This window comes from Caretta caretta, chromosome 27 (assembly GCF_965140235.1).
Source record: "Caretta caretta isolate rCarCar2 chromosome 27, rCarCar1.hap1, whole genome shotgun sequence".
Classification (NCBI taxonomy): domain Eukaryota; kingdom Metazoa; phylum Chordata; order Testudines; family Cheloniidae; genus Caretta; species Caretta caretta.
Genome location: NC_134232.1, coordinates 12,947,699 through 12,972,375, shown reverse-complemented (window position 1 = coordinate 12,972,375; position 24,677 = coordinate 12,947,699). Strand labels below are relative to the sequence as shown.

The 24,677-nt window shown below is 60.2% G+C and overlaps 3 protein-coding genes across 7 annotated transcripts in view; 1 reads left to right on the top strand and 2 right to left on the bottom strand.

Annotated features, from left to right (window-relative positions):
- Positions 1-17,971, top strand: part of PGAP3 (post-GPI attachment to proteins phospholipase 3) — a 34,557-nt gene extending 16,586 nt beyond the window's left edge. For 3 of the 5 annotated variants that reach the window (XM_048830155.2, XM_048830154.2, XM_048830153.2), the window contains one exon: positions 1,012-7,052. In XM_048830155.2, the coding sequence (XP_048686112.2) occupies positions 1,012-1,023 (12 nt within the window). In that variant the 3' untranslated portion in view covers positions 1,024-7,052. Of the gene's footprint in view, positions 1-1,011; positions 7,053-15,885; positions 16,058-16,798 lie in introns of those variants that run through there. The other 2 variants (XR_007353839.2, XM_048830147.2) reach the window with 2 other exon arrangements.
- Positions 8,844-12,902, bottom strand: PNMT (phenylethanolamine N-methyltransferase). The gene is made up of 3 exons (XM_048830156.2): positions 12,699-12,902; positions 11,861-12,068; positions 8,844-10,464 (listed from the first exon to the last, which is right to left on the bottom strand). Exons 1-3 carry the CDS (start codon positions 12,850-12,852, stop codon positions 10,023-10,025), a joined length of 804 nt encoding a protein of 267 aa, XP_048686113.1. The 5' UTR covers positions 12,853-12,902; the 3' UTR covers positions 8,844-10,022.
- A 3,527-nt stretch (positions 17,972-21,498) lies between the features above and the next one.
- TCAP (titin-cap) lies at positions 21,499-23,875 on the bottom strand. Its single transcript, XM_048830440.2, has 2 exons — positions 23,478-23,875; positions 21,499-22,736 (listed from the first exon to the last, which is right to left on the bottom strand). Exons 1-2 carry the CDS (start codon positions 23,624-23,626, stop codon positions 22,316-22,318), a joined length of 570 nt encoding a protein of 189 aa, XP_048686397.2. The 5' UTR covers positions 23,627-23,875; the 3' UTR covers positions 21,499-22,315.
- Positions 23,876-24,677: the final 802 nt, after the last annotated feature.

Below are 24,677 nucleotides of genomic sequence, written 5' to 3'. Positions count from 1 at the left end.
CTAGGGACGGGGGCCATACAAGTACCTAGACAGTGTGCGGGATCCCTTAGCATGAGGGTAATTCTGCCCCGTTAGTGTCCCACCAGCCCGCATAGCCCAAACCAGTAACCCAGCAGGGAAGCCCCCGGTGCAGAGCCGCCTGTGTCGGCAGTGCAGGAGCAAATGCAGGGCAGGGACTTGGCGCCGGTCATGTTTTCAGATGGAGTAAATGTCATGTGAGCTCATTACAGTTAACAAGCTAACAGGGTGAGAGCGGTTGGAACTAATTATGCGAGTGGTGCCCTTTAGAGAACTGCTTGCTGGCAGCCAGGCCTAGCTACCGCTGCAGACAGGAGCTCAGAGCTTCACTTCTGCCCGAGGATGCTCGTGCTGGGTAGGCCTGTTTGGGGGGGTGGGGGCGGTGTTGTGTCCAGTTGTGCAGGAGTCCCCGCCCCCCCCTTATCTCTCCCTCCCCAGGATCTGCATTTGGACATCACCCACCCAGTGTGTGTGACTGTCCACCCTATCCCACCCAAAGAGAAGACTCATCCCATTCCCAAAGCTCTCTCCCCCCGCCTTCCTGGTCCCCTGACCCGGGTGCCAGCACCCCCAACCTCCTTGCAACTTCTGATCTGAGTGACACGGAGTCGGTGCCAAAATGTATGGTGGATCCAAAGTGCAGGGGATTTAGGTTCAGAGCCATGGCTGGTGTAATGTGGACTTCCAGCTGCTGAGGAGGGGGCTCTCAGTAATGAACACAAAATGGTGGGTTCAGAGTGCAGCTGCTGGGAGGAGGTGGTGGCCTGGTACGGGTCAGACTGGGTGACCTGGTGTCCCTTCTGCCCGGGCACTGACTCCATATTGCATTGACTGCATATTTCCGACAAAAAAGACCCTTTTCTTTTGGAATTAGCCTGAACTAGCTGCCACTGGAACAGCTTGGGTTCAAATGGGGCAGTTTCTGGCTAGACCCCCTCCCCGCCACACCACGCTGCCTCTAACCCGCTCACGCTGCTCCCATTATCCTTGCAGTTTCCTCCGTGATGACAGCCTGTACCTCTTGAAGGCAAACTCGGACATTCTGAAAATAGACTAAAGCTGTAGGGGGGGCCTGTTGTGTGGAGAGGAGCGATCCCCTTCCTGATGGAAACTGTCACGTGAGACCTTCTGAGCTCCTTTCCCAGCAGCATGCCGGGTCTCAAGGCTCTCGAGAAGCGGAGATGTTGGGCGCTTTCATTGCGTCCCTGTCCATAATATGTGCTGTGCCAAGACCTGCTCTCTGCCTTCTTTGCCTCCTGGGTGCACCCGAATCCTGGGTAAACGTCCCCCTCCACCGGAGCTGAGTTTTGTTTCCTCTTTTTTTTGCCTTCAGAAATTTTAATTCTAATCCCATGACTTGTTCCATTAGAACATCAATGATCCATCTCGCCCACGCGCTCCCCCGCACACACTGCAATTAATGCTCTTCTGTGCTACCGGGCAACATGGTGCGTTTCCGTTTCCACTGTTATGAAATCTGTTTGATTCTCAGCTTGCTGTGGGATTTCAGACTAAGTGGGAAATATTGGAGGGCCAACTGGTGACTCGGCAGACTGGAAGATGTCGCGAGTACATGGTGGGGACATCTGGTCATAAAGTTGTGTGGCCCACAGGACCTCCAACTCTGCAGTCCGGCACTGCTGAAATGGGTTATTGTTAATATGTGTAAATAAGATGGGTGGGCCAAGGGCATACGCTGCTCTGTACATTGGATTCACTCGTCCTCTGAGACTAGAACGTGCGGGACACCTTCTTCAGCAGTTGTGGGGAGGTGGATCTCCCAGGTTATTGGGCACTTGGGGTGAATGTGGGAGCTCTTTGCTGTGCAGAGGGGATTTTTTTGAAATGGGATACTTGGTGCAATCTTTGAAAATCTCAGTGCAGTGTGAAATGTCAGGCTGACTTATTTTTCCGCTCCTTGACAAACCTGCTCTGATGAATCCTGTGTGCCCTATAGGGGAAAATGCCCCTTTTCTGCAAGGGGAGGGGGCATTAAGGACCCCCAGAGATTCCCTAGTCCCTGCATGCCACTTTAAATCACCCACATGTTGTGGCTAGTGCACCATCCTTTCTGGCTGTTAAGTGCTGAGAAGGGGCTCCCTGCAGGGCTGAGATGAGGACCTCCTGGCTAGAGGTGGGGGGTGACACCCCCCCACATTATTCCAGTTGTTGAGGGAAGCAAATGAAAAGAAGAACAGGACCATTCTGCGCATAATGACATTCCGGGCACCCCCTTTGCAATTGCATTAGTCAGTGGCCTGCTGTATGTTACAGGATTAGGGTCTTACTGAGTAAAGTGAAAGTCTGAGTGCTCTGGGCTCTGCTTGTAAAAGCAGAGAGACCAGGAATGTGGCAGAAAGCCGAAGGGATCAGCAAGTGCCTTCCTGATTGCCAAAGGAAGTTAATGAAGTAGATGATTGCTCATCGCAAAAGTTATGACTATTGCTGTGTTGCTGTACCACCACTAGGTGGCGAGCGTTGCCATTTATATTTCAAACTCTCTCCATCTCCCTGCATGAGGCTTGCAGCCGGCCAGCTGGGCTGGTTCGCATTCGCCCTGAGCTTCGTACAGACAGAAGTGAAAGCAGTCCGGCATCGATGTGCCCTGTGCCACCAGAGCGGACTTGGGACGTTGGCTTGGAGAGACCATGAATCTGGGTGTCCTCCATTGTAGTGTGCTGTATGGTCTCCTAGAGAATTCATGCCTTGTGTCTGAATGGGCCCAGCCTGCGTGTGACCCCGTTAGAGACAGCCAGGCCGTTCCTGGTTCTGTTAAAGGCTTGGAGTTATTAGCTCAGACTTCTAAGTTTGCATGGGGCTGCAGTGTTTGATTTGGGGGAGTGTGTGTGTGTGTGGGGGGGAGGGCTTGTTTGCAAAATTAGATTTAGTTCCATGGTTAAGATAAAGTCCAGGTGTGTGATTTGGGGGCGGGGTGGGAGGGATCGCACTCCAGTTGGGAAGTGGATGCAGCCTTGGGTAACCTCCATGGCTGGGCTTGGCTGCCCACCTAACGCACAGATGTGACGTGAGAGAAGAGGGTAATATACAAGCTCTTCCAAACAAGGGACAGGAAGCCAAGAACTCACCAGGGACCTGAGCTACAATGAGTCTGGGGAACTTGGTCCCTTCGCTTTGCGGGGTCAGTGCTGCTTGCTCATCAGTAAGGACCTGAGTGGTTCCATTGACTTAGCTAGGACTGCCTAAGGCTCTGATCCAAAGCCCTTTGCAGTCGGTGGACAGGAGGTCAGGCATCCGTGCTTAGTGGACTGGACTGTACAGAAGTCTGCAAGGACGATGGCCTGGAGAACATGAGCCAAGCTGGGAAGACCTGGCAAGGGGCTACCTAGAAGACTTGTATTTATGTTGACCGCAGTTAGCACAATAGCTTGTGTTCAGTGGAAATTAGAGACTATGGCAGCATGGTGATAACCCCAGAGAACTGTTAGTGGTGGCTAACTCTGTGTGTGTTTGTGCGTGCGTGCATCCAGGTGTAATTGACTACATACCATTATGTTTGCCCCTGCTTAGGGGCAGGTGTCTGTCAGTTTGTATCTCTGTCACTGCTTTGTCTTGTTCAAAAACCAAACTGTTGAACTTAAGTTGCCTGTAACATCCTTGTCCTGGTGATGAGAAAATCTTCTACAGCCCATATGTTTGTCCCAGCCTTACATATGTGTGTCTCTCTTCTCTTCTGCCTCCCCCTTGTTTAACCTGCCTGTTTTCTTCCCAGAGAAACCACCCAATGCCCTGGCTCTCCTCCAATTCCAGAGCTTGTAAACTCCACCGCTGCCCAGCTGCACTGAGCTGCTTAATGCAAAGAGTGACTTCTGCATGTTCCCCAGACATCTGTGGAAAGATCAGTCCAGACAAGCCACCTTGAAAGCTTTAGGAAAATTAAAAGTAGAGGCCAGCACAATCCTGGTCCTTATCACTTATTAGCCCCTGCTCTGAATTCCAAACACTCTTTAACCTGGTATCCTCCATTCATCTTGCTTTACAGAGATCCTAGACTAGCCATACCCCTGGTGCAGGAGCCCGTAACTTTGCAGAGCCATATCCAGAATGAGCAAACGGAGATGTTGTATGACTCCCGCAGCACTTTGTCGTCTGGCTAGCGGAGAATGCCCTGTCCAGCTAGCTCCTAGGGCAGGGAAATCTCAAGGTAAACAAGTAGAATCCTCTTCCTGCCGGATGAGAGCCGTCTGTGGAGGGGTGCAGTACCCGCTGCACAGGAAGGGCCATTCCTACGCAGGTGGATCTGAGCAGCCGGGGCCAGGCTCTGCATCGGATCGGCGCTGAAAGTACTAGGCAGGCCAGCTTTCAAGTCAGGCCCTGGAATTTCATGTTGGAAGTGGCGTGATTAGAGACCGTGCACAACTCTTGATGGGGGGCAGGATACAATTTAAAGATTTGGAGGGGTGGGGTGCGCCTGCCTCACACGTGTCCTCTGGGCTGAAGAGCAGCAGGAGGGCCAGGGCAGCGGCAAGCAAGCACCTCAGGGAGCATCTCATGACAGCTGGTCTCCACTGGCAGGGGCTGGCTCCTGGGGGGGTCACCGGTCAGCCCCGGGCTCCTTCGGGGGGAGGCAAGAACACATCGGGCACATCTTGGAGCTGTGCCGCCCACCCTGCCTGGGGAGCACCCAGCCGTGCAGAGGTGGCCAGGCTCGGGGAGCAGAGGAACCAGGCAGCCAGCCAGCGCTCCGGCTCCCACAGCCCAGAGAGCCAGGGACCCAAGCAGGCTGGGCAGCTTCCCACCAGCTTCCAATCCTCCGGCTCCTGGCAGGAGGCGATGGTTTCCAAACGGTGGGCTCCATGGTTTGAAAACCTGAGTGCTAAATGGAGGGCAGACACCGGGGGGGCTCACGTGTCCCCCTGCATTGCCTCTGCACTTGATGTGCACTGATCATGAGCAGTGAGAGGGGGCGAGTGGAGCTGATGGGATGGCAGCTGGCGCCGGGTGGCTGGAACTGGCTGAGGCTTTTCCCACATTCAGTGCATTGTAGTGGGGTCCTTCTCTGGCTGAGCCCGGCTGGGCAGTGACATGTCTGACTCGCTGGGACCTCTCTTGCAGCCAGTGGATTTACCTGGTCTCTTCCCTGGAGGGATTCTGTCCCTGAGGACTCGGGGTATCTTCCTGGCAGCGGCACATGCGGTTCCACAAGGCTAGGCCCTCCTCTCGCTCATCTCCAGTCGCAGTCCCACCCTTTGGCATGCAGTGGTCCAGAGCTGTGGAGTGTCCAGAGCTGTGTCCAGCCCAGGGGTCTGCCAAAATAAACCAGAGAGCAGGGTTGAAGTTGAAGCCTGAGCAATTTAGTTTCGAGGGGCCCCCTGTGGCATCAGGCCCTGGGCCATACCGTGCTTGCTACCCCCTAATGCTGGCCCTAGCTTTTAATCCACTGGATATGCAGTTGTGGCCCAGGTGGGCCATGAAATTTTTAAAGCATGTTGGGGGGTGCTCAGAAAGAGAGATTGAGAACCCCTGGTCCAGAGAATGGCTCCTTCACCTTGGTAGAACCTCCTGCCTTCCTTATGCTGGGGCTGCAATAGGCCAGCTGGGCTCGCTTGCCAAGGTCGGCACCAACTGGCATATCTGCTGCTTCCTAGGTCGCTGGTGGGCATTGGCCTGTTACTGAAAGGAGTCGCGATAGGCCTCGGTACCATCCTCTTCTGATAGTGCTGGGACGTGGCTGGGCTTTCCCAGGTGGGGGTGGGGCTGATGCCAGCATTCCCTCCTGGCACGGGGCCTCCTGACACTCCAGCCCCTGCTCTGTCCCCTGAGACTGGCCTAGCAGGACTTCCCTTGCTTCCCCCACTTCCTGAAGAGCCAGCGTCCCTTCTTCCCACTTGCTCCAGGGCTTGGCACCTGCTCTGCAGGCCCAAGGCTCTGACCTCACCTTTCCATCCAGCAGCCATCCCAGGGCTTTGCCTTATTCCAGCCTGGTCTCCTGTAGTCACTGTGCTCCGAGTCTCGGGGGAAGCATCTCTGGAAAAAAAATGCCCTGTCTCTGGTTTTAAACCTTAGTTTTCCTTACTCACTGTGTGTGCGCGTGTGCTGGAGCAGATAGTTTTCGGGCCAGTTTAAAAACTTCTATTGCACTGGGAGGCCTTGATCCGTGAGCCCCTCCCTCCCCGTGGCTTTCCACCAGAGTGCTGTACCAGAGCAAGGAGGAGGCATTTGGTGTGACGCTGTAGTTAGCAGGGTTGTAATGGAGGCTTCTCATGGAAATTCTTGCCAAGAACAGACTGGCTGTGTGGGCAGTGGTATACAACAGGTGATCGTACAGTGAAAGCAGGTGAAGTTTCTTTTGTGTGTGTGTGTTTGTGTGTGAGAGAGAGAGAGAAATGATTGACCCCGGCCGCAAAGGCAGCTTGTGGCCTCTGAGCGCTCTGTGCCAACTTCTTACTGAAACGTCCCAGTGGGTAATTTTAGAAGTAGAAAACAAACAGCACATCCTCCCCAGATAGCTTCCAGCCAACGCAGCACATTGTGTGCTCGCTCGCTGGCCTTTCACCCTCGTAGCTATCACCGGAGCCTGGCATTTGTTTTTCACATGGAAAGTGACCGGACATTCTACTGGCATCGCCCCTGCCAGCCACTTCAGCTGGGCTTGGTAACAGAATTTCCTGAAGGTGACCGGAAAGTGCGGTTGGTGGGAGCAGCTGCTTTGCTGCGGGGGAAAGGGGGAGAGCATAGATTTGTGAGTTTCTTTTTCCTCCTCCGTTTCCGAGGATATTTCCTTCTCTGGTTATACAGGTGATGGGTTGGGATAATCTGTATATATCATGGTAATAAGGGAATGGGGGCAGATTTTTTATCACTGTACAGCCCACACACCTGTCGTGTGGGGAGGTGACTGTGACTAACGTGTATTCTGTTGCTGTTTCACTTCTTAAATCAGCTCTTTGGAGCGTGATCAGTTCATTGTATTAGACTTGGGTCAAGTCGGCGATTATTGCAAACGGTGCAAATGAACCTTTGTCTTTGTTGTTGTCCTGGTTTCTCTGAGAATAAAATTGTAATTAATCTAATAATCTCCATCCCCTTCATCTGTTGGTTTTTTGCCCCCAAATCTCCACCTAAAAGAAAAACCATTTGGAGTTGCCAGAAATATTAATAATAACCACTCTTTAATCCCCTCTCTGCCTCAAATCCTGAATTAAATGGAGTGCTGTCATGTGGCCAGCTGGGGGGCAGGTTTGGGAGGGTCATGGCCAGGAAGCAGCTACCTCCATCCAGGGATCAGGTCCAGGAGTTACTGGCTTGGGGTGGAGGGAGAATTGACTGGAAGGAGCGAGGGTGAGATGGGAACTGGAGATGGGTTGGTGATGCCAGCTCTCGGACCTCCTGTGGTTAGTAATGGACAGACTCCCTTCCACTGCAGTTGGGAGCAGGGTTGGGCTTCCTACCAGGAACCCTGATTAGAGCAGGATCCCAGCCACTCTCCTGGCCCCCATCCTCTAAACCGCGTGGCCAGGGGCCAGCCAGGAGACCTGGAGCTGCAGTCACATTCGGCTTACGCTCTTGGGATAAAGCTCGGGCCAGATTGCCGGCCTTTCCAGGGTTTGGATTGGATGGCGTGGTTATGACGTTCTTTAGACAAGGCAGAAAACCGTACGATCAAATCGGAAACTCAAAGGCAGGAGGACTCTGAACTATGCTTTCCGGGGCTGAGGCTGACATGATGTAAGGGAGCACCTGGCAGTCAGGCCCTGGGGAAACTTCTGTGCTTAAGGATGCAACAGCTCTAAATCAAACTAGTTGCTTTATTTAATGCAGCTTGTGCACTTTGCCCCAAATCCCTCTCTAGGGACAGGAACGGGGAATGCAGGGTGGGGGCTGTAACTGGGCACAGCAATGACACAGCCAGACCTATCTCCTGCCTCCCAGCAGCAGCTGAAGCTGGGGAAGGGAAAGGAATTTCCACCTAACCTCCCTGGTGATCAGTTAGTCCCGTGAACAGGGCCCGCTGTCCTGTCCCCTGCGGTTACCCGCCATGCTGAGGGGTGTAATGTCAGTATTCTGGCTAGTAAGGTAACACTCACTGGCCTCGCGCGAGCCGAAATCCCTCTGAGCTCATTGGCCCGCCGCTGGGGCGGGGATTGGATTTAAAGACTGGATGCTCTTTTGAAGCCTTGAATTCCTTCACCATGCCCAACTGCAAGAACTAACCCCCGAGTAGAATGAGGCCAGCCCGGCACCATTGTGACCCAGTGGCTAAAGAAGCGGTGATGTCATTACCAACGTGGCTGTTTTTACAGCACGATCCAAGGCAGGTATTTGCGCAGGGTGAAGAAGGAGCACGAGCTGACAGGAAACGGTAAAGAGACAGCCTGTAAAACTGACTTCCAATGGTGTGGCGGAGCTGCCCCATCCATTTTCCGTGACCTTGTGCGGGCACAGTGTCGGGCCTCTGAAAGACAGTGTCTTTACGCCACCTCACGTCTGACCAATGCGACCTGCAGGTCCTGCGTCTGCTGCTGCAGCCCCGAGAGGAAATTGGAGAGCCCGGCTAAGGGTGGTGCTCTGCCCTCAATTAAGCACCATAAAATCCCACCCTTGGCTTCCAGGCAATTTTTTTGCAGAGAGAGTTAACTAGAGAGGGTCCCTGTGCCCCCCATCTTGGGGAAAGCCCTTTGTTTTGTTTTTTTCCAAAACATTTCTTTAAAGGGTTAGTTCCAAATTAAACACCTTGTATTTATTAAAGTTGTCAGCTGAACTATTAACCACTTTGGGATTACTTAAATCGAGACATGCATCTGCTTTGTGGGCTGTTTGTTTAACATTTACGCTTCCCCAACTCCAAGTGAATCTAGACAGCCCCGTTTGCCTTTACTTTATAGCTTTTATTTTCAATGGATTCTCATGCAGTAAAACAAAGGCACAGTGCATCACTCTCTGAGAACACCATGGAACATGTCTATAGCCACAAAATAAATGTCTAGGTAAAGTGCCATGGGCAATCATGAAAACATCTCATCATTGGTAGCTTCTCTGAAATGTACTTTAAACATACAGTAAAAATCTAACTGTTGGGCCTAAATTATCTGAGGTTCTCACTAAAGTCTTCAGCGGATGGGTTTGGTACCAAAACTAAGTTGCACTAATTCTGAAGTTGGAATCCTGCTGAAATTCTGCCTAGTTTTGTATTCTCCCTATACAATGAAATTCCAGATTGGGTAATTTATATTCTGCCTACCTCCTACTCCCCTTTCACTTTCAGATGGAGTGGGAGGCGGTTTTTCATTACCTGTTCTAAACTCTTGTGGAATGTTACTGTCTGCCCTTTAGCAGGTGCTGCGTTCTGCCCCAGAGGTGGCTGCATGTCATGGAAAACTATGTGGAGAGGGAGAAACCAGTGCATTGAGTGCAGGATCAGGAACTGGGAAGTGGCTGAGTTCTAGTCCCAGCTCTCGCTCTCTAACTAGCCCCTACTTAGTTTCTGTGACTCAGTTACCCTGTTTATAAAACAAGGGTGGTAAGGCAGATCTGCTTCACAGGCTGGTTGGCAGATTAACTGAATGATGTAAGCACTTTGAACACCCCCCCCCCCCCCCGCAAAGTGCTGTATAAGCACCCAGAGCTGATCAGGGGGCTCTCGAAATGCATGCCCCGAGTAGGATTTCACTCTGTACGGCACAAGGTGCTACCGAAAGCCAACCCTGCCTGATACTCCAGTAACTGCTCAAGCCATGCTTGGCCCTCGGCAGACATAGGGGAACAGGACCTGCCATTAATAGAAGCCTAGAATTTATGAGCCTCTCAGAGAACCAGCTAATCCACCTGCCTCCAGTTTCATTTAACCCCTTCACTGCTAAATCGGCTACCACGTGCGAAGGAGATGAGCTTTGGAGCTGGGGGCGGAGGGGGCCGTAAGGAGAATCACGCAGCATGTCAGGTTATCTGCCTAGGACGGATGCATCTATTGCATTACTAGCTACCAAGCTTCACTTTGCTGTAGGACGTGCATCTTGGCAAAGAACAAGAGGAGTGCCCAGGCCTGCCTAGTCACAGGCCACAGGCTTCTTCTGTGCATGGACAAAGAAGACCCCACTCACGTCATCCACGCCAATTTTCAGGCTGGGCGGCATGAGGTAGGAGCGGAAGTTGTGGATGTGGTAGCCGCTCTTGCTCAAGGCCTCTTTGACGTCCGCCTCGCTCACTGGGACCACTGAGAGCTTGGCCTCACCAGCCAGGTAGAAAGACTCCTCCAGGGCACCAATGAGGAGGAAATGGCCCCCGGGCTTCAGCAGGGTGGTAACATTACTCAGCGCTCTCTCGAAGCTCGGCCGGTCAGGGCTCACCGCCTCCAGGCAGAAGGTGGAGACCAGGGCGTCGGCCGGTTGGCCCACCTGGGAGCCCAGTGGCTCGGGCTGGTGGACGTCGATGGGGAGGATCTGCCTCAGTTTCCCTCTGAGCTTCTGCTCTTTCTCCTTCCACTGCTCCCTGTGCAAGCCAGAAAAGAATGAGGCCTGACCATGAGAAAGGGGGCAGGGGAGTCCAGCAATGGGCAGCAGGGGGTAGTGTACGCAGCCGCACCTAGGAGGGAGTGGGGGGTTACGGTGTTCTAAGGGGGATGACAGGATCAGAGGCGCCAAAGGGGAATTCTGGCCCAACTGGCCCCTGGAAATGTGCCGGATGGGGCGGGGTGAGACTTTTATGCCCACTCAAGATGCTGTGGTGATAAGAGGGACCCACCTGTGGTCCGTCTCCGCCGCTGAGACTCCTAGGGAGAGGCTGTTTAGCTGGCTCCTTGGCCAGGTGCTCAGCCGCTTCCCTGAGGAGCTGTATAACTGTCTGGGCGAGCTACAGCCGGGAGGGACTCCAGAGCCCGTGGGCAGAACACTTCTCTGCACTCAGAAGATCATTCGCCCCCCGTCACTCGCTGCTCCCAAGCAGGGCAGGCAGAGCCCCTGGCCCTGGGGCTGGTTAGCAATCTGTACCCTGAGGAGTGCCCTGGTCGCAATCAATGCGGGGGCTTTGCAGTGACGTGACCAGACGCATGAGTCGTCCCCCCCGCACCATCGCCGACGCTCTCTGGTTGGTTTTTTTGGAGCCAGCAATCTGCTTTGCCCGAGCAGCTCCTACCCCCAGCCCTGCTGCAGGAGACTTGCCCTCCAGCCCGGGAGGCCGGCTCAGCTTGGCTTTTCGGAGCAGGGCTGATGAGCGAGTCTCGAAAGCCAGAGCCTGGCAGAGCCCTGGTGCGAGGGTCACGCTGAGCCGGAGCGCTGGTGCCCACGCTGCCTGGCCTCTCTGGCTGGCAGGGCAAAGCCCCTGGGGGTGAGGCCAGGCGGTGGGTTAGCGGGCCCAGGACACTGGGGCTTGCTGGGTGTCAACTTTGTAAGGCTGGAGGGGCAGTGACTTGGTGACCTCAGCGATTGGGGGCGGGGGGCGAGTCTCAAAGAGCAGGGGGGGTGAGGGGGTGTCGGGGTGTGGGTGAACGTGTGGGACACGGCTGGGGCGGCGGTGCGCTCCATGTGACACGTGCTGGCCGACAACTCCAAGGCCTCCCTGGCTCCTTTAACTCTGGGGCTCAGCAACCCCCCCCCGCTTGTCACCCACTTGCTAAATCCACCCCCCGCCCCCGTCCATTTCCACCCAGCAAACAGCGACCTTTTGGGAGTTCAAGCGACACCCTCAGGTCACACAAACAGCCCGGACCACGGAGCATCAGCCAGAGCAGCTGCTGCGTCCAGTCCTGCTCGAACGCCCCTCGCTCCCGCACAAGCTGCCCGGGGCTGCCTCCAGCCGAACCCCACACCAGCAGCTCTTCCCCCGGCTCTGGGGCCACCGACCAGTTGGTCGCAGCCTGCCCCCTTCCTCCCTCCCCGCAGCCGCCTACCCTTTGCCCTCAATCCGGCAGACGTGTTTGATGTAGGGGCTCCAGTCGAAGCCGTCAGGCTCGCCCTGCACCCACCGGCGCAGCACCGCCCGGTTCACCTCCAGGTAGTCGGTGGCAATGATCTCCTCGAAGTGGTCACAGGCGCTCAGGAGCTGGTAGATGGTGGGGCCGGAGCCGACGTCTATCAGGGTGCGGCCGTGGATGTCACCTGGGGGGCGAGGGAGACCGGTACAGACGGACGTGTGCTGAGGGGTGGGCGAGTTTTTTGGTTACCTGCTTTGCAGTGGAGGAGGCTGTGAGAGCAGAAATGGATGGAGAGTTTCGGCCTAGCGGAGGTGAGGGGTGGGAGCCGTGGCTCCTGCGTTCTGTCCCCCGAGCTGCCAGGGGAACGGAGTATAGTGGTCAGAGTGGGAGACTGGGCACCAGGACTCCTGGGTTCTCTCCCCCGAGCTGCCAGGGGAACGGAGCATAGCGATCAGAGTGGGAGGTTGGGCACCAGATAGGGGGACCAGATGTCCTGATTTTAAAGGGACAGTCCCGATATTCAGGGTTTTTTCTTATAGAGATGCCTATTAACCCCGTCCCGATTTTTCACATTTGCTATCTGGTCACCCTACCACCAGGACTCCTGGGTTCTGCTCCCAGTTCTGCCACCAGTTCCCTGGGCGGCCCAGCGAGAGTGATGGCATCAGTCTGTGCCTCAGTTTCCCCATCAGTAACAGGGAGGCCGTGACACTCCCCTCCCACGGCAGCTCGGAGGCTTCATCCACTGATGCCTGCAAAGCCCTTTAAAGGCTCATTTACAGCTGTCGTCTCACCCCGCCACCCCAACCCTCACCTGTGGTGAAGGCTTCAGCCAGACACCGCAGCTTCCAGGGCACCACGCAGTCCTCAGAGCTGAAGTCGGCCCGGGGGGGCATGTAGTTGTTTTGCAGGTAGGCTCTGGGGTTGAACTTCTGGTAGCTCTCCCCGACGGCCACGATGCTGCTCATGGCTGGGGGATCAGCAGCCGGCTCACGCCCAGCTGGGGCTGAGGGAGCGGCCTTTATAGCCCCTGCCCTGGGTGGCTCAGGGCGTCGCAATGTGCTAATTGGCCCAATCTGATTAGGGCCCAACGTGCGCCAGGCAGATGGGACCTGGTGCTCCCCGCAGGGCGGATGGAAATTGAGGCCGTTTCTCTAGCTGCCTCCTCCCGCCCCCGCTCCCCGAAACACATTGGCCCCCCAGCCCAGCCAGGCGGGGAGGAAGCTTGTTGTGCAGTGATTGGATGGACCTTTAGGGAAGTTAATGGAGGCCCCAGAGACACGGCGGGGGTGGGGTGGGAGATTAGTTTATCTTGCACCGGATGATCATTTGCCAAGCATATTGAAAGGCGACTTTATTGTGGCCGTTCATCCCGGCTAACCAGGTTAGTGTCAACGCCGGGGGGGGGGGCCGAGCTGCGTCCTGCCGCTCCGGCATAGCTGCCCTTCCACACCGACCGGCTCAGCTTCCTGACGGGGTCTGGCTCCGCACAAGTGAGCGTAATGCTTGTGAAGATGAGCGTAAGGGAAGTGCCAGCTCCCCCCCCCCCCCCCAGAGCTCTGCCGGCGCCCCCCAATCCCCGCCCGCAGCCCCATTGCTATTCCAGCCCTGTGTTCCCCCCCCCAGAGCTCTGCCGGTGCCCCCCAATCCCCGCCTGCAGCCCCATTGCTATTGCAGCCCTGTGCTCCCCCCCCAGAGCTCTGCCGGCGCCCCTCAGTCCCCACCCACAGCCCCCTGCTATCGCAGCCATGGGTCCCCCCCAACCCACAGCTCTGTTGATTCCTTTCCACATGGGCCCCTCGGGAACACAGGTCGTTAATTGCACTTGAGCAGCAGGGTGGTTCTGTGATGTGCTCCGGGGGAGGCAGCTCTGCCCCAGCAGGACCCCAGCTCTCAGCCACCAGCTGGCCAGCCTGCTCAACCCATCCCTAGCGCTCCACCCTGGCTCCCTGGTGCCTCCCGTGCCAGGGGCGAGATGGGGCTGTCCTGAGGACCCCAGGCACTGGTTGGGCGGGGGGGAGATCCACCGCAGCCAATGGGGAAGGGGCAGGGGGCTTCCCTTTGCCACCTCCCCTCGCCAATTTCAGCCTCTTGGCTGATTTCAGACTCCCAGGCAGGAACAAACCAGCTCCCCTCCCAGCCCATTCATGGCAGCTGGATCCGCTCAGAGCCCCCCACCCACGTGATGGGAAGGGGCTCCTTGGCACAATGCAAACCAGGGTGGTAATGGAGTTAGCGGGCAAGGGGGGCCGGCCTCGGGGCCCTGTCAATTGTGGCTGTGAAATAGCTCTGGTGCAGCTGATAAGGCCAGGCCTGGAACGGGTTAGCAGCCCCAGGTGCTTTCAGGCTGTTTTGGAAAAGCTGCCTCAGCTCATAAATTATGTCAGCGAAAGGCCATTAACTGGGGCCGATCCCGGCTCTCTGGCGGGGCAAATGTGTTTTGATCAGTGAGCTGCTGGCGGGCTTTTTGCGGGGGGTGGGAATTGTCACTTGCTGCTGGCTGCATGGGTGGGCTGCTGGGGTCAGGCTGATAGCTGATCGGCCTGGTCAGTCGTTGGCTCCCCACTGAGACCAATACCTGGAGGCCACTTACTGGCCATGAAGGATCCAGGGGCCCGCCTGCTCTAACCACTCCCCTCCCAGAGTTGGGATAGAACCCAGGAGTCCTGGCTCCCTGCCCCCCTGCTCTAAGCCGCAATTCTCCACCCGGAAAGTGTGAGTCTTTCACATGCTGATACATCGCCCGCCCCCAGGAATCCTTGGACCCAGGGTGTCTATAATTAGCCCCATCCCCTTGTCCCCGGCGGGACAGCCAGACCGGGCTGCTCAGCACATATTCTCCCGGCTGGGCGAGGTTTTCACATTGCGTCTCTGGGCCGGCGGAGTGTGCTGAGCTCATGGGCTCGCTCAGTTGTCACTGCCCCCGGGTGGGCCCACCGAACAAGGGGCTGGGAGCTCACCAGCCAGGGGACCACTAACACAGGGGGCCTCCGGGGTCAGGTTTCAGGATAAGCTCAACCCCCAAACTTGGAGACCAGCAGGCCCTGTGCTCCATGGCCTGGGGCAGTGCCGAGCCCGGCCCGTCAATGAGAAACCCAACCCGAGAACCGCCCCCAGTTCTAGTTCCAGCTTCCACATGCTTTCTCGGGACACCTGGGTTCTGCCATCCAGGGGCCACTGGCTCACCTGGGCCCCACCAGCCAGCCGGCCGGCTCCACTGGTATCGCCCCCACCCTCCCAGCTCTGAGGCAAGGGGGAGACCTTTAAAAGAGCCACCACCCCTTTTCCCCACTAGCCTTGGCCTTTGAAGTTGTGGGAGGGAGAGGCCCGGGATCTAGTCAGTTACAGCGGGGGCAGGGTGGGTTGGGAGCCAGGACTCCTGGGTTCTATTCCCAGCCCTAGAAGGGGATGGTGGTCTAGCGTACAGGAGCTGGTAGCCAGGACTCCTGGGTTCCATTCGCAGCTCCGGGAGGGGAGTGGGGTCTGGTGGTTAGAGCAGGATAGGCGAGGGTATCAGAACTCCTGGCTATTCCCAGCTCTTCCACTGATTCCCTCTGTGACCCAGAGTAGATCACTTCACCTCCCTGTGACCAGCCCTGTCCTCCAGCCTTGGGCTGGGGGTTTGCAAAGGGTTAATTCACACTCCGAAAGGGTTGGGGCCACCTGGCATGGACAGTGGCCCAGGATCACCGCCCCCGACCACCACACACACCCCGTAGCTGAGACCCCTGCAGCTTCCCAAAGGCTCCGCGAGGGGCAGGGGTATAAACGTTGGCACGGCAGGGCGAGCGCCAGGCCGGAGCTGGTTTCCAGTAAACAGCAAACGCGGGTGGTGTCCGGTGTCTGGAGTGCTGGAGCGTGACCGCGTGGGGCAGATATAGCTCCTGACGACGCGGCTCGGAAATAGCAGCAGGGAGGCGTTATAAACCCTGACCCGGGCGGCCAAGCACCCAGGGCTCAGACACACACAGCCAGGCTCACACCCCTCCCCACCCCCCCAGGCCAGGCGACCCACAGGGCGAGGATGTTCGGCAAGCGCATGGTCCCGCACAGCGTGGGGGTGCTGTCGGCGGCCGAGCTGGGCTGCCTGGTGAAGGAGCAGGACGTGGTGCGGCACGAATCCTTCACGGCCGAATGGAGGGACCTGTCGCTCTCCACCAGGCCCGAGGAGCGGTGAGTGTGGGGCGCGGGCACCCCGGGCAGCGGGACAGGGCGTTGGGCTCCTTGTGCCCCCGTCCCTGGGCTGAGTGGAGCCCTGGGAGTTTCCGTGGAGGGGTAGCCGGGGGGCCCTGGAGCAAACAGGACCCCTGCCCTGGCCCCTCCTCCGTGCCCAGCCAGCCTGGGGCAGAGGGGTCGCAGCCCCTGGGCACAGCGGTGCCCCTTCCCCTCTGCAGCCCCTGCCCAAGCCTGTCCCCCTGCGGCTGCCCCTTCCGCCGTCCAGGAGAGAGGCAGACCCAGCTCTGGGGCCGCGCTCCCAGCCCCCAGCCCTGGGTACAACGTCTGACTGGGGGCAGGGTGCGGGATGGGGTGGAGCAAGGCCCCCTCTGTCCCCCCCCAGCCCTGGGTACAGCTTCGACTGGGGGATAGGGTGGAACAAGGCCCCCCTCTGTCCCCGCCCCCAGCCCTGGGTACAACGTCTGACTGGGTGCAGGGTGCGGGATGGGGTGGAGTGTGGCCCCCTCTGTGCCCCCCCGGGCCTGCAGGGCAGCTCCCCTAGCGCGGGCGTCTGTGGAGCTCAGGGCAGAAGGGACCCCAGAGTCTCTCGCTGCCCCGTGGCCCCAGGGGTCGCAGCCCCCCAGCCTCAGGGGGCGGGTTGGGTCCTTGGGCTTGTCTGGGCTCCCTGCTCCCAGGAGGCGATGGGGGGGCTGCCGGGGGCTGCTCCCCGGGTCCCTAACATTCCCCCCCTGCCCCCAGCTGCTGCCTGCGGGAGGCAGACGATCGGCGCAAGGAGACGTACTGGCAGCAGCAGGAGACGCGCTTCGTGGTGCAGCGATCGCCCGGGCTCCTCATGTGGCTGGGCCGGCTGGGCGAGCCCCTGGCCCGCTACCCCTTGCCCTACCAGCGGGCGCTGCCCCTGCCTCTCTTCGTGCCGGCCGACCTGAGCGCCAAGGCCGAGCGGGGAGCCACCCCGCCCCAGCTGCGCCACAGGATGGACTTGGAGACGGCCCTGGCCGGGGGCGCCCTGCCCAGCGGGCAGTGCCGGGACAAGAGGGCCGTGTCGGAGATCACCAAGGAGCTGCCCCCCGTCATCCAGCCCAGCCGGCCCGACTTCGGCAAGGGGGACTTCCCCCGCTCCCTGTCCCGCTCCCTGTCCCAGGAGGCGCAGAGGGGCTGAGGGGCCGGGGCACGGACCTGCCCATAGGGCTCTGCGTTCCCAGCTCACGGCTCCCCCTGCATGAGAAGTACCCACGGTGAGCCGGGCAACGCGGGGTTACTGTAGAGGCCCCATCCCAGGGCCAAAGCCATCCCGGGTGTAAGCTCAGCGAGGTTACGCCGTGGCTGCGTGTGGCTTTTCGAGTTAGGCTGTGAGCTCTGTGGGGCAGGGCCCGTGGGTTCGTACAGCGCCATGCATGCTGATGGCTGGGCTGTCAATCAGCTGTCACAACAGCTGATGAGCTTCGGATCTAACAGCACAGCGGGGGAGGGGAGTGGGGGCTAGTGGTTAGAGCAGTCAGGGGCTGGGAGCCAGGACTCCTGGGTTCTATTCCCAGCTCTCAGAGAGGAATGTGGGCTAGTGGTTAATGCAAGTGACCGAGAGTCAAGAAGCTGGATCATGTCCCTAGCCCGGGGAGGACAAGCGATTCAGTGGAGATGCGGCAGACCCGGGAGGCTGCAGTTGCTGGCATGGGGAGGCGCAAGGCGAGGCTCAGCTGGCCGGCGCTGCAGGAGGAGGATTGGTGCGTGAGGGCGGCGAGCGGCTCCCTGCAGATGTCAGGACAGGGCTGACCTCGGGAGCTCATTTGCAGCCTGAATCCCCTGGGCTGATAGTCCGGGGTGAGGAATTCCCTGTCAGCGTCCCCGTGTTGCTTGGCCCGCTGCTGTTACCGTGGCGCTCGGTCCGTCTGGGTAATAAACGGAGGAAAGGCGGCATGACTCGCTCCTTCCATTCGCCGTGGTAGCCATCCTGGCATGGGGGAGCCCGGGGCACGGGCCAGAGCTGGGGCCCCAGGCCAGCCCGCTTCGCTGCTGACTCTCGACATACAGCTGCAGCCGGCACACAAGGTGGGGCGGGGGGCTTTTGCAATCGGGGCACCAGCGCTTCCCCTGGCATCTGCTCCTGCCCCCTCCCACTGCTGGGGCTTGGCAGAGGCGAGTCCCCCCCCTTCCACGCCCCCAGGTCAGCCTCCCAGCTGAGAAAGAAGCCGTGACGCTGACCCTGGCTATTTTCCGAGTGGGGTCTGGTCGTTCACACCGCATGGCCCCCGCCTCGCTCACAGGAGGTCACGTACGCCAGGCAGGCACCCGCCTGAGTTGGGAGACCCAGCCCACACCCCCCCCCGCCTGGCTCCCAGGAAGCCCCTGGCACCCCAGACTTAACGTCACTTGGCAAACAAGGCGGAGAGCAAACCCTTCCCGCGGGCCACAGCGCCCCGGCAGGAGCGTGTCCCGCGCCTCACACGGATGCAGCGTTTGCTTCAAAGACTGACCACTCGCACGCGAGGAAGGTGAAGGGGTGAGACTTTGCCACCGCAGGTGACGCCTCCTGCCATAACGCCATCACCCCACAGGGCAGCCCCTTTGCTGCCAGCTGCAGCACATGCCAGGCACCTGGCTAACACCCCCCCCCCAACTCTCCCCAGCAAACCGGTGAAGCCTCAGGCCCTTTGGTTCCCCAGGGCCCAGGCCTTTGCCAGCTGAGCTCAGGGAGACGCTGCAGTGAGTTGCCAATGGCGGGGGGAGAGGGGCTTAGCTCTGCTTGGCAGGCTGCACCCGGGGGTGGCACGGGCATACAGCTGGGTGTGCCCTGCAGGTGACAATGACGACACCGATACAAGGGTGGCCCACCTGGGGCTACACAGGGGACTGGGCAGCAGGACGCCTGGGTCCTAATTCCACCCTGCGCCTACAGCACCTGCTCTGGCTTGCCCCTCAAGAGCTGGCCTCCAGCCACCCAGCGCTAATATAAGTCCCCCCTTTGGCCCCCTGTGCCCCTGACAGGCAGCTTGCCTGCCCCCCCCCCCAGCTGGGGTGCAGGGCACTGGGTCCAGGCCATGCTCCCACCCCAGAAAGCCTGCCAATTTTGGGGATCAGGGCAGCCTGGCAGGCAGCTTCCGCTTGAAGACTGGCCCCCTGGTGCCCAAGGGCACCTGGGAGATAGACGGATGCCACCGCTAGGAGTAGTTTGCTGCCTTTTGGGTGGGCGCGGGGGGAGCATCACTGTCCCCCCACCCCTGGGTGACGCATGACCAGCTCCCAGGGAACGCCATGCCAGGTGCCCCCTCCCCCTGCTCTTGCAGAGGTTAAAGAGCCTCTGGCCAAACCTCCGGTCCTCCCCCTGCCCCGCTCCCCCCCAGGCCTGGCTGTGCCAAGGACAGAAGCTGTTTATGGCCTTGTTAAAGTTCTGCTCCCAGGCCAGGAGCAGGTGGCAGCTGACAGGGCCGCAGGGGCGGGGGACACAGACACTTGCTCTGCCCTGAGGCCGCTGGGCACTGGGGCCAGCTCACACCTGGCATGAGCTAGGGCGGCTCCCAGGGGGCTGTTTGCCCAGCCACGGCAAACTGCCGGGTTAGCGCTTGAGTAACGCTCAGCCCATGGGTCGCCCGGGGCTGGCGCAGCAGGAGGTGGGGGGTGGGATGAGGGGCCAGGTCAGGGCTGCAAGGAGAGGGAGCCTGTGGCTCGAATACGAGGCGGCGTGTGGGGCGGGCCAGAGGGGCACCAGCAGAGCTGAGTGTGGGATGCCCTCCCGGCCCTGGCAGCAGGCACGTGGCTGGGCGGCTCTGCCCACTGGGCACGTGGCGCGGCCCGTGCAGTTCTCGCACCCAGCGCTCGCACGGGACGAAGCCGGGGCGGGGGGGGGGGGGGGGGGAAAGACACGCTGCCTTTAAAAGTAACAGCGCCCAGCCTTCGGCAAGGTCACCTGCAGGCTGTGGTCACTTGCCAAGCGCCTCTGTTTAGAGCCATTGCCTTGACAGCGCCCCCCCCCCACCCCCATGCTGGCTGGGCAGGGGGCCCGGCCTGCTCCCAGCTCTGAAAGCAGATCCCTGCCCGGGCTATAATTAAGCACAGGAGGCCGTTCTGGAAGGGCCAGTCCCGGTTCCTTCATGGGACTTCAGGCAGGAGACTCTGGGAGGCCGTGCCCGCCTCTGCCCGCCAGGGGCTGATCCTGGCCAGAACCCAGTGGGAGCAGGTCCTGTCTCAGCTGGGCCCCGGGAACGGCCTGGCAGGATTTGCTCCCAGCCACAGCTTGTAGCCAGCCCATTAACCCCTTCTGTGGGCCAGCCTCTGGAGGGAGACAAGGAGTCACTTCTGCTCGTGCGGGTTACACTAGGGCAGGGTCAGCCTGCTGCTGCGTGTGTGGGCGAGGGGAACAGAACATGGACCCCCCCGCCCAGATCCTTGTCTCCTGTCAGCCCGTTAACCCTTGGCCCTGCCCAAACCGCTGCTGCCTTCAGGCTCTGGCAGCACATCGCTGGAGGCCTCACACCTCCATGGCTTCTGGGCACGGAGGGAGCGAGCAGGGCCTGTGGGGAAACTGAGGCACTGGGCTGGGGTCAAATATCAGAGCTGGGAGCTGAACCCAGGAGTCCTGGCTCCCAGGCCTACACTGCTACAAGTCATGGTCATGAAACCATCCGTGCCCCTTTAATAAATGGAGCTGTACCCTCTGGCCCCCCGGAGCGCCAGCTATGGGCTTTCGCCAGGCTCCTGGCTCCCTTTAATTGCTTTCTGGCCTGCAGTTCCCTCCAGCCTGGCCTGACGGCAGCGTTCCCCGGGGGACCCACTGAGCTCCCGGCTGCTGGGATGGCTCCTGTCCCTGCTCCTTTCCCCACCCTGTCCCTTTTTAAGGAGAGGGGCTAACGGGGGCCCCAGCCCCTCTGCCATCAGCCCAATGGCCACCTCTCTCGGTGCAAAACTTCATCAGCCTTTCAGCTGGATTCACTGGGCTGTGACTGGGGGAGCAGGGTACAGTGCCGGGCCCCTCCACGCTGTGCCTCGCTCTGCCCCGGAAGCAGGCCTGGCCATGCCAGGCAGAGGGCAATTCCAGCTGTGACTGGCACCGTGGCTGGGCTAGCTCAGAGCCCATCCAGCTGTTGGGGGTCAGGCTCGGTGCAGGCTGCCCCCCAGCGACTGCTCGCGCATTTCAAAGGAATAGGACCAAGGCGGGACGTTGGGGTTGAGACTAGAGTTTTATTGCAGGACAAGGAAAAGTCACGCGGATAGAAACCTACCTCTCCCCCCGCTTCCCCGCACAGCAGCTGGTACCACCCTCACCCCCGGAGCCGCACCGCAGCAGCCAACAGCTCCCACCCCGGGCTGATTTCCCCACAGTTCCCCCAATTGCCAGCTCCCACCCCGGGCTGATTTCCCCGCGGTTCCCCCAATTGCCAGCTCCCACCCCGGGCTGATTTCCCCACGGTTCCCCCAATTGCCAGCTCCCACCCCGGGCTGATTTCCCCACGGTTCCCCCAACTGCCAGCTCCCACCCCGGGCTGATTTCCCCGCAGTTCCCCCATCACGGACCTGCAGCCCCCAGGGCGCTCCTCCCCATCATGCTGGTGCTTCAGGGCTCCCACGCCGGTGGCGGGATGTGGGTTACTTTGCCCGGTGAAGGGGCTGGGATTCCCCTTCATCTCACCCGCAGTGGCCCCTTCGCTCCATCCCTTCCTGCATTGTCCTTTCGCAGCCGGGGCACCATCCCCCAGCCCCCTGGGCATGACCTCACCTGTCTAACTCACTGGAACACAACCCAGAGGTCCTGCCCCTGCGTATGTCTACACTGCTCACCATGGGACCCCGGCTCATGGACTCGGTTCCAAGCCTGCACTTGAGGGTCCACACAGCAATGGCAGGCCGGGCTCCACAAGCGAGTCTGGGTGGGCGAAATGGAGCCTTGGGCTTGACCCCACGTCAGAGCTGGGGCTAGGTGTGCCGTGTAGACGTCCGCATTGTGTCCCAGACCCAGGAGCCCCCGTTCCCAGCTGGAACCAGGAGCCCACTGGAGGGTTTAACAGACGGGAGTAGAGCCTGCTTCCAGCCTGTCAGCTCCTACCGGGCACAAACCCTTGGCACTGAAGGAAAGCTTGGGGACGGGCACTTGGGGTGGTGCCCTGAGCCCATGGCAGGGCACAGCTCCACCCTGGCAGCCGCCATGGGTGCCACACAGACACAGCGTGAACACAGAGAGCACAAGGTGGTGGGGCCTGGGCAACCCTAGCTCTGGGCGTTGTCTCAAGTGGGCGCCGAAGAGCCCCGGCTGAGGAAATCGGCCCCTCAGCCCCTCTGTGCCTCCTGGGACAGGGAGCGGGACAGGGAGCGGGGGAAGTCCCCCTTGCCGAAGTCGGGCCGGCTGGGCTGGACGACGGGGGGCAGCTCCTTGGTGATCTCCGACACGGCCCTCTTGTCCCGGCACTGCCCGCTGGGCAGGGCGCCCCCGGCCAGGGCCGTCTCCAAGTCCATCCTGTGGCGCAGCTGGGGCGGGGTGGCTCCCCGCTCGGCCTTGGCGCTCAGGTCGGCCGGCACGAAGAGGGGCAGGGGCAGCGCCCGCTGGTAGGGCAGGGGGTAGCGGGCCAGGGGCTCGCCCAGCCGGCCCAGCCGCATGAGGAGCCCGGGCGATCGCTGCACCACGAAGCGCGTCTCCTGCTGCTGCCAGTACGTCTCCTTGCGCCGATCGTCCGCCTCCCGCAGGCAGGAGCTGGGGGCAGGGGGGGAATGTTAGGGACCCGGGGAGCAGCCCCTGGCAGCCCCCCCATCGCCTCCTGGGAGCAGGGAGCCCAGACAAGCCCAAGGACCCAACCCACCCCCTGAGGCTGGGGGGCTGCGACCCCTGGGGCCACGGGGCAGCGAGAGACTCTGGGGTCCCTTCTGCCCTGAGCTCCACAGACGCCCGCGCTAGGGGAGCTGCCCTGCAGGCCCGGGGGGGCACAGAGGGGGCCACACTCCACCCCATCCCGCACCCTGCACCCAGTCAGACGTTGTACCCAGGGCTGGGGGCGGGGACAGAGGGGGGCCTTGTTCCACCCTATCCCCCAGTCGAAGCTGTACCCAGGGCTGGGGGGGGACAGAGGGGGCCTTGCTCCACCCCATCCCGCACCCTGCCCCCAGTCAGACGTTGTACCCAGGGCTGGGGGCTGGGAGCGCGGCCCCAGAGCTGGGTCTGCCTCTCTCCTGGACGGCGGAAGGGGCAGCCGCAGGGGGACAGGTTTGGGCAGGGGCTGCAGAGGGGAAGGGGCACCGCTGTGCCCAGGGGCTGCGACCCCTCTGCCCCAGGCTGGCTGGGCACGGAGGAGGGGCCAGGGCAGGGGTCCTGTTTGCTCCAGGGCCCCCCGGCTGCCCCTCCACGGAAACTCCCAGGGCTCCACTCAGCCCAGGGACGGGGGCACAAGGAGCCCAACGCCCTGTCCCGCTGCCCGGGGTGCCCGCGCCCCACACTCACCGCTCCTCGGGCCTGGTGGAGAGCGACAGGTCCCTCCATTCGGCCGTGAAGGATTCGTGCCGCACCACGTCCTGCTCCTTCACCAGGCAGCCCAGCTCGGCCGCCGACAGCACCCCCACGCTGTGCGGGACCATGCGCTTGCCGAACATCCTCGCCCTGTGGGTCGCCTGGCCTGGGGGGGGGGGTGAGCCCGGCTGTGTGTGTGTGTGAGAGTGCGTGTGTGTGAGCCCGGCTGTGTGTGTGTGTGTGAGTGTGTGTGTGAGAGCCCGGCTGTGTGTGTGTGAGAGTGTGTGTGAGCCCGGCTGTGTGTGTGTGAGAGCCCGGCTGTGTGTGTGTGAGTGTGTGTGAGCCCGGCTGTGTGTGTCTGAGCCCTGGGTACTTGGCCGCCTGGCCTGGGCCAGGGTTTAAATAGCCTTCCCAGTGCTATTTTGGGAGGTGTTGCTGGCACTCCCTGTGTACGCGCGTGCTGCACAGTCATGCCCTGTGTGTGTGTGTGTGTGTGTGTGTGTGTGTGTGTGTGTGTGTGAGAGCCATCGGATGCGTAGGAGGAATACTCCCAGGGCCGATGCTTCAGGCCGAGATTAACAAGGCCTATAGCTGAGGGGCAGAAGGGGCACGGCCCCCCTGGAAATCACCCCACGCTGGTTTCTTACTCCAAGTTTGCTCCAAGGTGAGCGATCGCAGGCCTAAGGCCCACGGAGCCGTCCCAGTGCCGGCAGCCAAGGGCTGGTCCTGACTGCGTTTCGGAAGAGGTGCGACCCTGGGAAGCGGGCTGCTGTCAAAGCCGCCAAGGGGGGGGACTCTGGGCTCTGGGCCGTGACCAGCCCCTGCCCGCCGGCGCGGAGGGGAGCAGGGAATGTTCCTTCTGGCCGCACAGTGAGGAGAACGCTGCTCCTGGGGTGTGCCGGGGATGACCGGACCAAACCTTAGCTGCCTGTCCTGCGACTGCAGGGTGCTGGGGGGCTCCTGGAGTGCCGGGTGCCAGGGCTGGGTGTACCCCCCTCGCCCAGAGACTGTGGGCTGGGGAGCCCTGTTTCTACATGGCTTTGCTTTCCTTCACCCTAGTCAATCCTCTCTACAGTGGAGATCAAGCCTCTTGTGCTGGGAGTTGTGGGGTGGGCCAGGGATGCAGCCTCAGAGCCTGGCTGAAAGACCTTTGTCCTTGAGGGGAAGAAAGCCCAACTCCACAAACCCCCCATG

Bases quoted from the DNA above. Each gene is read 5' to 3' on its own strand.
- TCAP (XM_048830440.2), bottom strand. From the start codon at position 23,626: ATGTTCGGCAAGCGCATGGTCCCGCACAGCGTGGGGGTGCTGTCGGCG. The intron at 22,737-23,477 runs GTGAGTGTGGGG...CCCTGCCCCCAG, and splicing joins TCCACCAGGCCCGAGGAGCG to CTCCTGCCTGCGGGAGGCGG.
- PNMT (XM_048830156.2), bottom strand. From the start codon at position 12,852: ATGAGCAGCATCGTGGCCGTCGGGGAGAGCTACCAGAAGTTCAACCCC. The intron at 12,069-12,698 runs GTGAGGGTTGGG...CTCGCCCCCCAG, and splicing joins GGCTGAAGCCTTCACCACAG to GTGACATCCACGGCCGCACC. The intron at 10,465-11,860 runs GTAGGCGGCTGC...TGGCTTGCACAG, and splicing joins TGCCGGATTGAGGGCAAAGG to GGAGCAGTGGAAGGAGAAAG.